The sequence below is a fragment of the Lutjanus erythropterus genome, chromosome 7 (genome assembly GCF_056507025.1).
Source record: "Lutjanus erythropterus isolate fLutEry1 chromosome 7, fLutEry1.hap2, whole genome shotgun sequence".
Lineage (NCBI taxonomy): Eukaryota > Metazoa > Chordata > Actinopteri > Lutjaniformes > Lutjanidae > Lutjanus > Lutjanus erythropterus.
The window spans coordinates 27912229-27930492 of record NC_139323.1 but is presented as its reverse complement, the minus strand read 5'-3'; the positions used below and the strand labels follow the sequence as shown (position 1 = coordinate 27930492).

Sequence of the window (18264 nt, the reverse complement as noted above, 5' to 3'; positions counted from 1 at the left end):
AGCTAAGCTAGCCTCTGGATTGTGAGAGGTGATATTTTAAACAGGTGTTTTTGACAGTATTGCTTTTTTGCACATTGTACTGTGGCCCCATTTGTGAACTTAGCACCCTGTATGTTACTCTGTAAGTTGGTCACATAGACTTCTCTATAGTCATGAAGGGATAATGTAAGCATTTTTTGCCAGTTATCTATCAATAGCTTGCATATTTTAAAGTTAATTTAAAAAATATCCTTACCTGGATCGCAACCAGTGTTTAAAACCAGGTTTAGAGAGTAGACGTCATGTTTGTCGTGCTGTTGTTGAAAAGCTGGGCACAGTCTTTGGAAATACTCAACTAAAATGTTGTTTTTGCCCCAAGCAACGATGTTCTCATCTCAGGCAGACAGCAAACATCTGTGAGATGATGAAAATATGATAAATAAAAAATAATGTAATTTGTTTTTCCCTCCCCAAGGCTTGCACTGAGAAGCCTATGTGACCAAGTCATAGAGTAACATACGGAATGCGAGGGCATAAATAACTACTGTGAAATTGGAAATGTAATAACGTGTCAAATACAAATATTGACCAACTCATTCCAGCAAAGAAAACCATCTAAGACTGTACACACTGTACAAATATCTATAATTTTACAAGTAAGACAATTGGGTAAATAGTATGAGATAAAGAAAATGAGAGGCTTTGTGTCTCATTTAGTCCAAAACACCTAACAGATTTTAGGGAATGGATAAAGTAAGCCTGAGTTTGTGAGCAACCTCACCTTTTTAGGGGAAAGGGCGAATTTTGTCAATTGCCCAAAATTTCAATGCTGCAAAAAGTTTTTATTTTGATAGTTGCATACGTCATGTTGCTGTTGCCATTTGCAGCCCTCAGTTCAGCTGTGGAAGTGTGACATGACTTATGCTCTTGATGTTGAAATGCTAGTGTGGTCTGTGATGTTCAGGCTAAACATGCCTAAGAGATTAGCACTGCAGAAATTATTGCACTAGATCAATAAGTAAGAAGTGAGTAAGTAAGAAATAGTTGTGGATTTTGATCTGTACTGTACAGAATGATTCCCTCATAACCTTGTTGTTCTGTGTGTGACAACTGCTCTTGTTTGTTGATTCAGCTAGTGTTCTTTGTGTGTATCAGTGTTTTTAAAAGCTGTCCCTAAAATATTGATTTCTTTGCAGTTTATTGTGAAACTGAAATTTGGCCTCAGTTGATTTCCCTCTGTTGTGCTTTATTGGACCCATGTTGCTTGTGTAATTGTGATGCATTCAGAGTTAGCTCTTTTCCATGATGTGTTCACATTACTCTGTTGATCCCCTGTACAACAGGGCAAAGCATAGCATTTACGTCGAGATTAATGCATCTAAGTGTCTGATCTGTTTTCCAGCCTTTGCTAATAATAACAATCATCTATTACAATCAACCATTCCATACTGGAGCAATTACAGTTTTTTTTTTCTTCTAGCCACCACAACGACACTTTATTTCCACTATGCTGTCATTCAGCATAAGTTAGCTTTCCACTGTAGTTTATTTACTGCTGTGTAGCTGTTATGTGATGATAACTGACCTACTTCTTGTACAAGTATTATGTGAACACAGAAACATGCAGATATAGAACGAGACAATACATAAAATCTGTGTACATTCTGTCTACAAATCTGTAAATTGTTTCGGGCTGCAACTAAACATTGTCATCATCACTTAATCTGTAATTTTTCACTATTTTATAATCAATTTCTCACAGCCCAAAGTAACACCATCATGCTTGTTTTGTTCAATTTTAAGGAGAATTCTGAGAAATCTGTAATAGAGTATGCAGTTGAAATACCTACTCCAGACTGGAATATCTGTTTTAGTTTGCCCATTTAAGTGGGCATTTGTTTTCAGAATAACGGTCGTAGGTTTTCATTGATAGACAATTGACAGCTATAAACAGCTGATCAGCTTACAGTGTAGGAACCGTCATCAGTTGTTATTGTCAGTTTATAATGTTGCACTCGTGTTGCGCTCCTGCAGTGTTCCTGCAGCCTGCTTCAACCATAGATCGTTTATTAAACAGGGATTCAACCTATTCAAAATACCCTCTATGGCCTCAACTTGCTATTTGGACTGCATTACTAATTTTTAGATGCTCAGTGGCTACATATTTCTCCTTTTACATGATATGTAAGAGAGAAAACCAGCAAATCACACATTTGTGATGCTAGAACAAGCAGATATGTGACATTTTTGCTTGATATACTTCTAAAATAATTAAATTAATTAATAATCTATGTCAAAGTGTTATCCAGCACATCTGAACTATTTTAGTGAACTGCATGACATTTCGTGTATAACAGACAGTATTTCCATGTTACTGTGTTCCAAACAAGAAATGAAGTGTTTAGAGAATATCATTTGCTCCTGGCCTTTACGCAGTAAATTCATTAAGTGGTTCAGTATAACTGCTTTCATTGGAACATTCTCTGTTATTGAATCGAAGCACCAGCCCCTCTGAGCACTGTTGACCCCATTATTGCACCTCAAAGAATCAATTCTTTGTTAACAATTCAGTTGAATTAAGCTCGAGGGGTTTAAGTGTAGTTGGTGGGATATAGTGGTGGGTTGAAGCAAGGCCAAGCACAGAGGAACTGTGTAGAGACATGGTTGCATTCGAACACTGCCGACATCATGTGATCTCACTGAAGCAGTTTTCAAATTCATACACAACAGCAAACAGTGATTATTTTCTGATTTTTACCATTGATTTTTTTCCTCAACATGGAAGCTACCACTAATTATATACTGTAGTTCATTACCTTGTTGTTAGATTCTGCAGTTTAACCTGTAAGTGATTAGTATATAAACTTGAATTGGGCCTGAAGGACATGACTGATATAGTTGTGGGTGTAGCTGAATGAATGACTGTTCCTCTAGAGCTTTGATGAATTTTTGCGTGAGCGCCTGCCGTTGCCCTCTGAGAATGTGGGAACTGTCTTTGTGGCGGTTGGTTGGGCTGTTTGGAGTCCTTTTGTGAGTGTATCCATGCTGTAGTGAGGTGTCAGTGTCAGGGCCTTGGCAGCGCCTGTGGAAACGTTTAACTGAAGGTCTTTTGAGCAGCAAGACTTTAAAGGATGCAGCAAAGCCTCAGTGTCATAGCAATGAGGCCTAGTACCCAAGCACCAGCTGTAAGATTTTACTGATTATAAAATAGAGTTTTTCCATTCCATCAAATCAGTGCCATTTGCAAGCTGTAAATTTTCTAAATTAAACTTAATTCCATATGCTTTTTCAGCATTGTATCTATTCAGAGCATTTTATTTACTTTTAAAAGGTTTCTAAATGGAAGATGGCACATTTTTCATAACAGAACAGAGTTTTTAGCATAGCATTAACAAATACATGAAATGTAGCCACCTGGTATCAACACTAATGAGAACACTTGGCACCTCTGAGTGATTTAGTAAAAATATCTTTAAAAAAAAGAAGCATAGTAGCATCTATGAAATAATTTTGGTAAAAGAACTGAACATTAAGAGTGACATTTTTCAGCATACTTACAGTATGACTTAAAACAAAGAAAGCCACAGAATTTACTTTTGATCTTCACATGGCCTTCAGGGGACTCATATGATGGTACTTCTTGTTGATCATGTGACTTGTGTAAAGTCCCAGATTTTTAGAGAAAAGGATGTGTCAGAGTAACAGGACTGAGGGGAAACACAACTAATATGTGTATTTCAATGGAAGTGAATTTCCAATGAGAACATGTAATTAAATGTCTAAATTGAAACCAAAGTCACACTATAATGGAAAAAAAATAAATTACGGAGGACTCTAATCATTGTATTTCATAGTGAAGTGTGGTGTTAACGATTGGGGATGTGCTGAATTTTGTTTTTTCAGTGTTCTTGGGAATTATTATTAAGATTTTCCATGATGTATCTATAAATTGCAAGTATGATAAAGTACAGGATACTTTGCTTGATACTATAATGTATAATACAGATGCTCTTCATAAATGTAATGTATTGGGCATGGAAAAGGCACAGATTTGGTGGAATCATGTAAGAATGTTTAACTACAAGCTGTAATACTCTGAGATCCATACTTACCGTAAGTGACCCATACTGTCAGAGTACCTAAAACAATTCACTTACATATTTTAATTTGTTTCTGTGCACATATTATCGTGTATACAGCATCAGACTGTGTTCTTACACAGATTGCTGATGTTTGCGCAAGTTTATACTAGACCATAACATTCAATGTCTTTTTAAAGTATATAATTTATCCTTTATTGTCTCTGACCCACTTGCTTGTTGAGACAAACATCTCATAAACTGCACGGTTTTACAGACACTCCCCTTGTTTGGTTTGCAAGGAGAAGTGTGTGTATGTGTGTACGTCTCTGTGTGTATGTGTATGTATGTGAGGGGGCTGAATGGGGATGTGAGACTTCATTCGGGTAGGTCTGGCTCTGTTGAAGTGGAAATGTACAGAGGAGCCGAGCTGCCAGAGAAGCCTGCTCACCACAGAGAGGAATCAGTTAAGACAGCATTGTACGTCATGAAACGATCACTGCATATGCATAACCCACAACATGTGGACATGTACGCACAGCAGCTGGCCCTGCTTTCTCTCTGTCTCTCTACTTCTCACTCTCCCTTCCTTGTTCTCCTTCCATAAACTCCTTGAAAGCAACCTCTATTTCGTAAGAATGCAGATTAGACCACATCTTGCTGTTGACACGGTTGAGAAGCCATTGCTCCGCTTCCCCATACCTGCTGAGCCTTCCAGCCAATCAGATCTTCTGTTCATGGGCAAGTTCGAATACGAAAGATGCTGTGACATGTTTAGCATTCCCACCATGGTGCAGCGGCCTGGGCTTTGCAGAGATTTCCCAGGGCTTTTCACTCTTGGCTGCAAGGTTTGTGGAGTGGGGGCGACCAGAACAGTACTGGGCACAGTGGGCAGCATTAAGCGGTGAGAGTATCAGCATCAAAACACTTAATGACCCTGAAACTTGGAACGGAAGTAATGGCAGTCTATACAGACAACACCTTAATAAATAAATGTACAATTTCACACTTTATTATTGGTATACTAAGCATGCAAATGAATGCACACATACAATATTACAGGAGTAGTAGAATTTGTGTTGAACACAATATACACCAGGGATCCCATTTACCCTGGAAAACCTGGCAAACAATTGATCTATTTTCCAGTCACGGAAAACACATGGAAAATAAAAAAAAAACAAAAAAACAAAACAAACAAAAACCATCATTCATCTATTTTATTTAGCGAAGAATGAACTTGCCATATAGGTTGTTGATCAGAGCTCCCCAAAATGGATAAAATTGTCATTTATATTTTTGGGATCATATTAACATTCAAATCATTGTTTAAAGGGAGAATTTTGAATAGGCAACTCTTTTATATTGTGTCAATGCTGTGAACACACCCCCAAGTCACACATAGCACCTGCTTGATGATATTATATTTTAAGTGTCCAAAACTCCAAATAAGTAAGTTACAGTACCCTTCACATGCAAATGTTAGTCACTGTTTTGGCTGGTAACTGTATTGGTTTTTATTAAGATAGGTTAGCGTGCATTAAAACAAGGCCAGAAATGAAAGCTGGGACCTGTATACTGATATGTTTTATAACACTTGTCCTTAGTTACAGGAGTAAGTGACAGAAAATCTAGAAGAAAGTGCAAGTTTAAGTTTAAAGCAGACTTCCATAGTGAAGAACATATTTGTGTATCGTACAGTCCCTGTCTTTCATACTAGCTAGATCACCGCTGAAAATGTCCTGGAAGAGTCCTGGAAAATTATCTTTAGAAAAGAGCGGGACCCTCGATACACACATGCATATAAACAGAAAAAGAGAGAAAGCCCAGTGACTGTGTGTGTTGGAGCTTTGTCTGAGCAAGTCCAAGTTAGACGGAAGATGGATAATTCTGGTTACAGACAAGAGAGCTGAATCTCTTTCATCATCTATCAACAAGCAACAGCTCTTGCCTCATACCTCCCTCAGGTCTCAAAAATGTTTTAGAATCATATTTAGTTTGATGCACTGCACTGAGAAAATAAACATTGGTGCAAAGATGATATTGGTGCAAAAGAAGAGACGTTTTATTACTGCAAGAAAAGGTCAAATTAAGCAGCAGAAATGAAAATAGGTCAGCATTTCATCCTAAGGAATCTCCCCTCCTAACTCTAATCAGCCTCAAGACCACTGTATCAAATTCCCCCTGCAACTGCTTTGGAAGATACAATGTGGCTCCTATTTAACATGCACTGAATCAACTTCCCCTGCGGTGGCCTTTTGTTGAGTGTCTGTGTGTGTGTCTATCTGTAGCCATGTGAGCATGAGCATCATGAAGGAAAAAGGAGTGCTATTCTGTTACTGCATCAATGCAATAAACAGGGCCCCTCATAGAGGCCTGGTGTCTGGGCTCTGTGTGCCCCTGGCTGGGTAAGCATCAGCCTGAGGCCTGCAGAGAAACCCTGGTCCTCTCTGTCTCTGCTGTGACACTGCTATACAGAGCGGCTGTCCTAACCTCATCAATCATCACTGACCTCTGCTCTCACTCTCCTCCTTACTAATGCACACACACACACACACACACACAGCGAACAAGTGAAGGAGGAAGAGGGTCTTGAAGGAGGAAAGAAAAGAAAGAGATGGATGGGAAGAGGGTGAGAGGAGGGCAAGAGGGGAAAACAAGCTGCGGATCCTTGCCCCCTCTTTAGACCCCCAACATGTATAAACACACAAGCATGTGCACACGCACACATGCACACACTTAGTCCCACCCCCTTCCCTCTGCAGTCTCAGCTGCTGTTTAAACACAAGATTTAACCCCTTGACTGTCTTGTTTCTTCGATGTCATGGTGTTATTCTTGTTGTTGACTTCAGTGAGGGTGCTGATAGATGAGCTGGCTTGAAGGTACACTCCCATATTGTGTTGCACCCAATAGCCCCTCCATATAAGGTTTGAAACTTAACATAGGTCACAGTTGAGTTTCAAAACATTAACAATGAGCAAAATGAGTTAACATGTTCAACTACCGCCTGTGGCACCTTTGCTGTGCGTCATGATAATGGCAGTATTGCAATGTAAACTTTGTACTTTTCTATAAATTCTTGATACATACACATATGTTCTTTTTTTGTTTGACTTTTGTCTCATTGTTACCGTTTTCTTCCCATTTCCATTTTTGTGCCAAATCTCATTGTTATCTTATACTTCTACTGCTGTCTTTGTTATCTATTTGGCCAGACTATCAGGTTATTCTTTGTGGGAGGGGTCTCACTGTGTCGGCTGAGGTGTCAGCAGGGGGATTAAGGGGGTGCTGGGCTGGGAAGAAATACTGGAAAAACTGAAAATCCCTTGTGTGCTATTTTTCTTTTAGCCTACAACATAATTCTGGATTTTATTGAATAAGGTTTTAAGATTAATACAGATTGAAAATTGACATAGCCATAGTGATGTTACATGTATATTGAGAGATTGTTGGTTGATTTGATGTGCTGCTGTTACTGTTTATGACTTCATGCCTTTAAACTTACCCTGTGTTTCTGTCCTCTCCTGTTGTCTCTTGCAGGCCTTTGGTAATGCCAAGACAGCCCACAACAACAACTCCAGTCGCTTCGGTAAATTCATCCAGGTTAATTACCTGGAGAGTGGAGTGGTTAGAGGGTGAGTAATTAACAGTGGGTGCATGTGTTTGTTTTCTGTGTGTGTCTTTGTGTGAGGCCTTGTTGAGAGTGAAAGTGGTTGGTTGCAAAGTAAATCCAAGCCACAGTGCCATCATCTGCAGCACAGGACCATACAAGAACATATGAATGATTGTTTTTGTGTTCTGAATCTTCTTCCTGTAGCTCATCATCAGGGTCCTCTACCTCACTATAGCCCAATATGGCTTCCTCTTTGCTCTTTTTACGATCATGGTCATGTGGATCTTCTCTGTGCAGTGTGTGTGTATATAGACTGAAAGTTTCAACCACTAACATGTCCTTCCTTTTTCTCAGCAGTCAGATTCTGGTTAGGAGCTGCATCAAAGTCTGTCAGCTGTGTCACTTCCTCATTTCCTCATCAGGAGAGGGGAACAGCTGCTCAATGCAGTGTCTTTTTAAAAAAGATAACATGCTATGTTGTAGTTGTGAAGGAGTCAAAAGCTGAAAAGCTGCAGAGAATGTTCATTACAGAGTTCACACTAAAGGCTAATAGGATGAGATCTGCAGTGCTGGTGAGAATGCAGACATTTTATGCAAGAAATAAAACATGATTTGAAACATGTAAATGCCTGAGGCAACAGCTGCTCAGCTCCCTGGTTAAATGGACATCCCCAACCTGATTATCCCCTAATGGCACCAGGTCTCATCATGCTCTGTTGAATTGCTTACCCTGATAATGGTCTGTAATCCAATCAGGAGAGTTGATTTTAGCTGGCTGACGCTTCTCTGTGCTACAAAGTCAACACACGTAGACAAGGAAATGCTGAAAACTAGGGATGCACAATAAGGATTTTTTCAGGCAACATGATAACAGATAAATACCTGCTTCTTATGGCCGATGCAGATAAGCGAACCGATAATTTCACTTTTTGATATTGTCACAACCTCAGGAAACAATAAAGTCGCTGAGAGGCTAAGGTGGGGCCTATACTTGTACAAAAAGCATCAACTTATATTGCTCTACTGAAGGGGGAGATGTATGCACTTTTTTTCAAATCTGAGATTGACAAAAATATCGTTATATCCCGCACAAACTTGTAATCACAGTGATCACAAAAGAAGTAGCAAGCAGCACAAAATACTGCAGTCCAACTCACCCTCTCTCCCCAACCAGAAAGCTGAACAGGTGCTCATATTAACTTAGAATGACCCACTGTCTCCCTAATCACCACAGTGACACAATACATGTTTATATTATAAACGCTGACAAATGATACAGAAAATATAATATAAAATATATATTTTATTACTACAAAAATGTATTTGTCTGACCAAACCAAATCTAACTGTCATCGCTATTACAATAAAATTAAAGAGCAGTTCTGACTCTTAAAATGTTAATTTATTTTTTCTAGTTAAGCTCATTAAAAAACTTCACAAATATACTTATGCTTTTATAGAGCATTTTGGCTAAGAATTCGAATTAAATGCTTTTACATAATCTATCAAATCAGATATTATTACAGCCAATATTTATCAGCTATAATTTAATTACTGGAAAAATAAGTAATAATATAAATTTCAGATTATCGACCTGATATTTATTATACATCCTTATTGAAAGCAATGAATGCAGTCAAACTAAAATATTTTGCATAGCTGATATGTTGGTGTAGCCTTCATCTTCACATCAGTAAAGTGTTAGACACACAGTACCACCACAGCTCTGCTCTGTGGACCCAACAAAGGCGGCCTGTCTATCTCTCCATCTCCAGTGGCAGCCATTCAGACAGTCAATAGAGGAGATTAACAAAGGGAAGGCTGCTGTTCCGCTCTGCTCTGCTTTCTGAGTGGACTGACTAACTGACAGACGGGATATTTTTACGCTCCCTCTCTCTTTCTCTCTCTCTGTGTGGGTCTCTGTGCGATTGCTAATCCATCCTCATTGGGATCTGAGCAAGACGGTACAGAACCATGAAAAGGAATACACACTTTACAAGAGGTGTAAAAGGCAGGCGGCGTGTCGGTGAAAGATGTCTGGGCACGAACATGTGCTTTATGTATGTTTATGTATGTATGCCTTACCCTTCTGGTATATGCTGACAGATGTAATGTGTAGCCAGCATGTCGGTCGCCTCCTCTATACCTTTCTGAAAAGAGGCTTCTGTCAACATTCCCGCAGACATGTACTGTTTTTATGGCTGGGCAATATAGCTGAAAAAAATATCACGACAAAATGTTTCGTGTCAGTTGATATAGATAATTATTGATAATTTTTTTACCTTTTCAAATAAAGACTAAGAGAAATAAGGCTGGATTGAGGATATAGGTAATAGACTTAGTTTAAAAAAAAAGTCTCCTTTTTTATTAGGAATTCCCCACCATGTGCACTAATTTTCTCACTCCATGCTATTCCTGTTGTTAGGTCACATGTTGATAGTGCAACGAAACAACACACCTGTTAAATGATTGAGTGTATCACTCACACTACTCCTCATTATCACAGGATGTGATACACAGTTTATGAGCATGGGCATATTTTGTTATGTGCTTTTGTGGTGGTTTCATTTTTTGCAATTAAGTGAAACTTTATTTTTTATTTATTGAACAGTTTTATTAATGCTACAAGTGTCTATTGGCGATATATATCACTATTGTTTTATGACCCAAGATAATGAGAGACGTTGTCCAACTACACCATTAAGTGGAACTGATCCTGCACTTGGTTCAGGAGCGAAGCAGGTTCACTGAAACAAATCACTTCCACAAGTATAAAAACATTTGAAAGACTGGGCACCAGATGCCTGTTTTGGGTGACTGTTGCACAAGTTTCAGAAGAAGCTGCATTATGCAGTAAAAGCCCATATGGCCTGTATTTATATATTTATAGAAGATAGATTACACAACCAACACCTGTGCGAGATGACTGTAACTGTTTGGAACTGGTTCAAATGACAACCTAGTCTGAATTCCTGTCAGCTTCTCAGGGCGCGCCATGAAGCCCAATCCTGTCAAAAGTATCTCATACATCTTTATATATACACATCTTGAACTTGCTCACAGAAATTAACCTTTATTCTCTCTAAATTAAAGATCTCCTCCACTCAAAAATGTATTTTTCTCATGTTTATTTCCCCCAAAATGTCTGGCCTTTACTATGCTGACTTGTGTCTGTGGAAAGTTTGCCACTAGTGAGGTGTTTTCACATTCCTCTACTGAAGAGGGAGATTTTCACACCTCTCTAAAATCTGAGATTCAAAAAAAACCCCTAGATTTGGTACATATTGAAACTGAAAGCCAGTCACTGTAATGCAGTGAAAGAAACCTGAAACCTCCAGCAGATTTGTCAGTAGAAGCATTAGCATTAGCAGTGTCAGCCGCTGCCACTTACAGTCTTGCAAACAACATAAACAAATAAACGATGCTCACTGCACTTACTATTTCGATACATCTTGTGACCAATTTTGGTGCACTGGTGCATAACACACTCGTTATCTGATCCTGGGTCTGACTGAGGCTCAAATACGTACTGCAGAATCTCAACCATGTTTCCTAATTAGTATTTGTGGGTGTATCGACAATAAATCACACCCCGTCATTTTTATAATATTTCTTAAAGTAATTTTCTCGTGAAACCAATGCAGTGCTATTGCCTTATATCAGAATTATCAGCTTGTTACACTGATTCTCTGAAGGTAGAAACTATCACCTGAGTGGAGTGGGTGGATTCAAAGGTCTGGACAGAGGCAAGCAGTGCAGACTATTCTGAGAAAAAGAGAAAAGGGATACTCAAACTAGCAAATCTATATGGTAGGAGTCTGAACTTGGTCTCAGTTAATCCGTCTGTAGATGTGGCTGCAGTTTTAGCAGATTGACACAACTATGTTTCTCACAGCAGCACAGTTCTATTCTTAGAGTGTTTTAGTGACTGGCGTCAGTGTTGTTTTTGCCTGGCTATAGAAAAAACAGCTCTTGACTTATAAAATCTGATTTAGACAACTTTATTGCCTTGGCCTCTTGTACTGGCTAAATACCACTGCTTTTATAATGCATATCAAATGACTACAGTGGTCTGAAAGCATACCTCTACCCCTGCAATAGTCTTCCAGCCTCCTCTGTCCAGCTATAGCTACTATACAATATAATACAATAAATTCATTCCACAGTTGTTTGGTTGTTGTCGTGTGTGTGTGTTGCTATGTGGTGAGTGTCATGTGCTATAATCCATCTGACTGTTTCTGAACGCTTTGTTCACTCTTTGATTGTTCCGACCATCTGCCCTCACTTCCCCTCCTGCTCCTCCCCTCATTTTTTATTACCAGCCCACTTTCACAAATGACCTAAACACAACACACACACACACACACACACACAGACGGACAGAGCAGAGTGACCTTTGGTGTTAAGTGATTCATCCTCATTGTTTGTCTTCTTCCTCTTTTTTCTCTCTGTCACTCTGTCTTACAGGGCTGTGGTAGAGAAGTATCTCCTGGAGAAGTCTCGTCTGGTCTCCAGGGAGAAAAACGAGAGGTGAGGATGGCCGGGGGGGGGGGGGGTCTTGACCTTTCACCCCCACTGACCTTCATGGGGCCCTCTGTACAAACATGTGGTGTCACTGATGTTTGGATATGAAGTTCAGCTGATAGCTTCAGTCTGTAGTTTTTCACTTTACATGCTCGTCTGCCTAAACCCTTACACACCCACATAAATGTGCTCATACCACAACACCAATTAATCCGTCAACAGATTTTGTCTGCTGGTGTGGGCCTTACAGTGTTCTATCATAGATACAATAGTATTAGTTTATATATTTTTCACTATGTACTAATATGAAAACTTTTTTATAGAACGTATAATGCAGAAAATGATGCTTGGGGTGATTTAGAAATATTGTAACTGAATAACATTAATTTTAAGCTATTGATTTTTTATTTATTCTTTATTTAAATGATCAGTTATTGACTGATACCAAAAAATACAGTACTGATGTTTATTTACCTCTTTTTTTATTTTATATTTCTTATGTATATGTTAAATTATTTAACATGTTAAATAATATTTTGCATGGTATGTCTGTGCAAAATTGATGCACAGTCCACACATAAAAGGTCTACTTTAATTTCAGCTCAAAAATTCACTACACTGGCCACCATATAGGTGATCATTGAAGTTTTCCCCTCTAAAATCAGCATCACATTGGTCTCAAAAATCGCTTAATGGCCAGGCCCTAATATGCCACCTTAAATTAGCATGTGTGTCTGTAGTGAACTGAATAATGTCCCCTACATGACCAAAGTACACATATACCCCACAGTCTGGCCACTTGATAGGACTTACACTTTGAAAGCTCATTTTAATATAATTTGGTTTTGCCTAATTTTAATGTGACCTCTTGTGACTCCAATTTGTGTGACATAAGAATTAATTGTCGCTATACAAACAAATGATAAAGAAGTAATCGCTTTCCTGAGAAAGACTGCCTCACTCTTCCTTCACATCATACAGGCCTTTGTTACTCACTGTGACATCCACTACTGACTAGACTACTGGTCTGTTGCCGTTTGTGTGACTAATATGCAAACAAATGTTTGGTAATTAAAAAATACAGTCAGAGTGTTAGAGGAGTGAGTGTGATTTGCTGTTATATATATTACTGATGAATTATTCACTAAAGAGACTGACACATTTTTGATAACACAGTTTAAACTGTTACATCACAGTGAAACCAACAAAAAAATCTGACTAACATTTACTGTACATACAGCAACGCTTTAGCTGTGAAGTGGTTCTGTAAACTGATATTTACACAGGAAGGCTTTTTGTAACTACGCAAGTCATGTTTTATTCTTTCCATTTTTAGATTTTGCAGATAAAGATAATACACAAGCTTTCTGTGAAACCGCAGTCTGCCACTGAAGCTGTTTTGAGTGGGAGAAGCGTTACTCTTTCATGTTTCCTGTCCTGATTTCCCTGCTAGTTTTGGAAAATGTTGTCAGCTTCCATTGGAAAGCCCGCCTCTGTAACCTTCAGGCCTGTATAGCATAGTGTTAATCACCCAGCCTACGGTTGCTGTTGACAGTGCATCTCGCCTGTCTAGTCAGGGAGTGACTACTGTATGATGTCATTGTTTCTTAGTGATAAGTGTGGAAACTCATTACTCCCATGTGCTTTTACAACAAAGCTTTGCCGCCTGTCTACCTACATGCCCATTGATAGCACGAGTGGAAAACTGATACCAGCATCACTGAGCTCCACACATTGTCTTCCTTCTATTAGCTTTTTACAATATGTTGACTCTGGGTTTATCTCTAAAACTACACCTTATTAAGCATGAAGCTCATATTCACTGATAACTGCCCCCCAGATAATAAAACAAACAAATCATGAAGGCACATGAGAATGAATCAGTCCTTTTGAAGAGAAGGTTAAAGGACATTTTTTGTAGTAATAACTTGGTCTATAGTATAGTTGGTGTGTAGTACAAACTATAAGAATGATGTGTGTTTTCCAGGAACTACCACGTGTTTTACTACCTGTTGTTGGGAGCTTCAGAGGAGGAGAGGAAGGAGTTCAAGCTGCTGCCGCCTGAAGAATACTTCTACCTCAAGCAGGTATTGTATTGCATATCCAGCAGTTTAAAGGTATAGTTTGGATTTTTTAAAGTGGTGTGGAATGAGGTACTGATTCTTTGGCAATGTATTAGTTACAATAGATGCTGGTTGACTTGGCTGCAGTTTGGAGAAGCTAAGCACCATTAAAATCAACAAAAGGGTATTTTAGCCACTTAAAAAAGGCCCACCTTAAAAAAAAGTCCTTTTAAGTATATTCTATATTTAAAATATTTTCACTGCTTCACCTTGCAAATCGTTATTACATAATCCAAATATCACTCTCTCCAATGAACTCCGTAGGTGAAATCAGTAATTTTACCTTGCAGAACACCAGAGTTGCTCGTGTACTTCTGCTTCACTCTTTTAGTTTGTTGGTGTTACTGTATGACTTTGGTGAATCCAAACTATCCTTTTTAAACACCAAAGGCACACAATAACACAAACAAACAATCGAGGCAGCAGTAGACCAGCAGTTCTACACGGTAAAATCACCAATTTCGCCAATGGAATTTTGTGGCTGTGGAGAGAGCAATATTTAGTTTATATAACAGTGATTTCCTGTGAGAAAAGGCTGTCCTACGACAAAGCAAAGCTGTGAAAAAAATTTTGTGTGTCCATAGTAGTTCATTGCTTAGCTTCTCTGCTACCGCCCCTCTCTGCTTCTCCAGACTGCGGGCATGCTGACCACCATCTATTGTAGGTAACACACTGACTATCAATAAGTGCCTCATACAGTCCCACTTCAAGCAATCCAAACTATTCCTTTAAAGTCAATCCATTTGTTATAACCAGATCCTGTGTGTGATTTGATTTTTAAGGTAACACTGTAACCCCATGTGAGTGGACCTTGTGTTCATGAGGACTGTCAAGCTTCTGAATAAGCTGCTGTATACACTCCCAGCTTACTGCGCACATGTGTCCTGCATATTAATGAAGAGTCTTTGTTCTCACACACACTTTCTTTTCTCACCCGTCTATTCATTCACGTCTATTTTTCACCTCTTTGTCTGTTCATTTTGTATTTTTGCTGTCTTTGTATTATCTCTATGCATTTATCCTTCTAACGTCTGTCTTTCCTTTTAGCAAAACTTTAAGATAGAAGATGAGGAAGACCTGCGTCATGACTTTGAAAGGCTGCAGCAGGCAATGGAGATGGTTGGATTCCTTCCCGCCACCAAGAAGCAGTGAGTGAATCAGTGAACATGTTCAGTATAGTGTGTGTAATGCAGGAAAGAGCCATAATGATTGTGCTGAAAATCATATCCTGAAGCATTTTTCCACTAGAGGTTATAGAGGTTATTTTGGTCTGAGCCTTGAGTCACATTACCAAAAATATAAATTGCAACAAAGAGACCTTTTAGAGCACCAACACCACAACAATAGCTACATCTAATGGGCCAATGTAGCAGAGACATTAGAAGCGGCTCCATACAATGCTCCCATTCAGTTTACTTGTTATTAAGCATAAACAGATGGTAAGACTGAAGAACAGCATGTGTACAATTGTTCCTGCATTTGTCATATGAGCATTGTTTTCAGTCTACACAATTTCTGTGACCGTGTTGCAGGATCTTTTCTGTGCTTTCCGCCATCTTGTATCTGGGCAACGTGACCTACAGGAGGAAGTCGACAGGGAGAGACGAGGGGTTGGATGTGGGACCACCAGAAGTTCTGGCTACGCTCTCTGACCTGCTAAAGGTAACAAATGTTTTTGTTTCTGTGTGACTCCCAGACCAGTGGGAAAAGGTAGCCAGGTAGCCTTTGGCACCTTCAATTTAGTGCTATCCCATCATATATACTGATCTTAATGAGTTTGCCTGTGGGCAGCAGGCATGTATGATTTAAGAATGAACATTCACTCTGTTACACACAAAGCAGGAGAAACTTTCTCAATGTAGGAAGTTCCATTACATCATATTTTATTTTTAGCTTGTGTAATTGGTCAATGGCAAAAAATACAAAAGCATTTTAGGACATAAAAAAACTGTAAAATTACAGTGTGAGGTTGAGGCATGGCCTTCATTTTCCTATAACACAGGACTGTTACTTTGACAATATTGCCTGTTTTAGTGTGTGTTTGCAGTGCATCTTAGAGATGGCTTTGCTGTAAAAAGCGTAATATGAATAAAGATAAAGATATTTATTAAGCCCATCACTGTCTGTGTGGTGGAGCATTATAAGGAAAATGCAGCGCTTTCAGTGAACTTTTTAATCCAAACTGCGCAGTCATCGAGTCACTATATTGTCATGTGTTTTTTCACCTGTCATTTTGTCAAACACTCTCTACTCAATAGGACACAGCTAAGTACATCGCACTCTCCTAAACACATACATATAGAGCATGTGGAGGCAGGACTGATACAGACTTTCGCTATCATGCTCACATTGTTTTGAACCAGGGGATTGTGGTCATAAAATGTACAGTATAATGAATCACAGCTTTTCTGTTAGAATCAAAAAAGAATATAATAAAGTAGTTGCTGGACTTAAATGAGTAGTTGGCTATGGAAACGTCTGGACTTTGCTGTGCCTGTGACTGTCGGCATTAACCTGTGTGGGTTCCCTCACAGGTCAAAGAGGAGCTGCTGGTCGAGGCGCTGACGAAGAGGAAAACGGTGACAGTCAACGACAAGCTGATCCTCCCCTACAGCCACTCTGAGGTAGGCACCAGCCACAAAGACATCTCTGCAGTCTGTCATTACTATAATAGCGTTCAACTGCACACTAATTGGTATGCACTTGTGTGTTTGCGTCTTCTTTGTGCCTTTCTCATTCTTTATTGATGCCACACCTACAGTAGATTTCTTCTTTCCATCACTCTATAATGTTTACTTTTTTATGTGCTCCATACTTTTCTTCTTTTTCTCTGTTCTGGCTTTTTATCTGTTTCAGCTCTCATTTACGATTGCCTCCATCAGACTTTTGTTGCATTATAATCTGATTCCAAAGCACACTTATTAAATAGCACTTTGGCTTCTGTTTTCATCACATTATGTAACACAACCCTGATCTCAAAAAAGTTGGGATGCTGTGTAAAATGTGAGTTATATTTACTTTAATACAGTACAAAGACAAGATATTTTATGTCCAAACTGATAAACCTGATTGTTTTTGTGAACTCATTCTGAATTTGATGGATTTTGTTTTTATTAACAGTTTACATAATGTCCCAACTATTTTGGAATATGGGTTATATTCTAAATCCAAAGAAAACTCTGAAATGGTGCCTTTGTGTCTCCTTCTGTTAAGTTTATTGAAGTTTTTTCCCTCTTTTTCCCTTCAGGCTATCACAGCCAGAGACTCCATGGCCAAATCTTTGTACAGCGCCTTGTTCGACTGGATCGTCCTACGCATCAATCACGCACTGCTTAACAAGAAGGATATGGAGGAATCTATCCCAGTGAGAGACAAACACACTCACACAACACCACAAAAACAGTGAAAAAGAGAAAAATTCTACATGAATATATAAATGCTATGAGTACTGCTTTCTGCTCCTCATTAGTGTTCGGTTGGTGTTGATGCTCTTATTTTCCAGTGCTTGTCCATTGGTGTTCTGGACATCTTTGGCTTTGAGGACTTTGAGACCAACAGCTTCGAGCAATTTTGCATCAACTATGCAAACGAGCAGCTGCAGTATTATTTCAACCACCACATCTTCAACCTGGAGCAGGCGAGTGGTCTTGTTTTATTTGTGTCCCCTCCCAAAGTTTTTGTATGCGACACAGTGAACAATCCACCATCAAAAGATTCGCTCCTCTGTGATTCAGACCTGTGACTCTCCTCTCTGCTCTGTGTTTATAATAATGACTGCTTAAATGGTGACTCATCAAGGCATTTCCTCATCACTTCATCTGTAAAAGGAGAAAAAGTTGCATGCTAGTTCAGGCTAGTTTATCTTATCTTTCTGGGTGACAAATCAAAGGTAGATGTATTATTAGAGTATTTAGTTATTTTGTCAAGCTTTACTTGTAAAACAGT

At 38.9% G+C, this 18264-nt stretch overlaps 1 protein-coding gene across 1 annotated transcript in view; it reads left to right on the top strand.

The window, feature by feature from the left end:
* Positions 1-18264, top strand: part of myo9bl (myosin IXb-like) — a 75773-nt gene that overhangs the window by 34847 nt on the left and 22662 nt on the right. Inside the window, exons 5-12 of the mRNA XM_084723438.1 lie at positions 7600-7694; positions 12140-12202; positions 14184-14283; positions 15367-15467; positions 15852-15981; positions 16854-16943; positions 17567-17683; positions 17822-17956. Coding sequence (XP_084579564.1) covers positions 7600-7694; positions 12140-12202; positions 14184-14283; positions 15367-15467; positions 15852-15981; positions 16854-16943; positions 17567-17683; positions 17822-17956 — 831 coding nt within the window. The remainder of the gene's footprint in view (positions 1-7599; positions 7695-12139; positions 12203-14183; positions 14284-15366; positions 15468-15851; positions 15982-16853; positions 16944-17566; positions 17684-17821; positions 17957-18264) is intronic.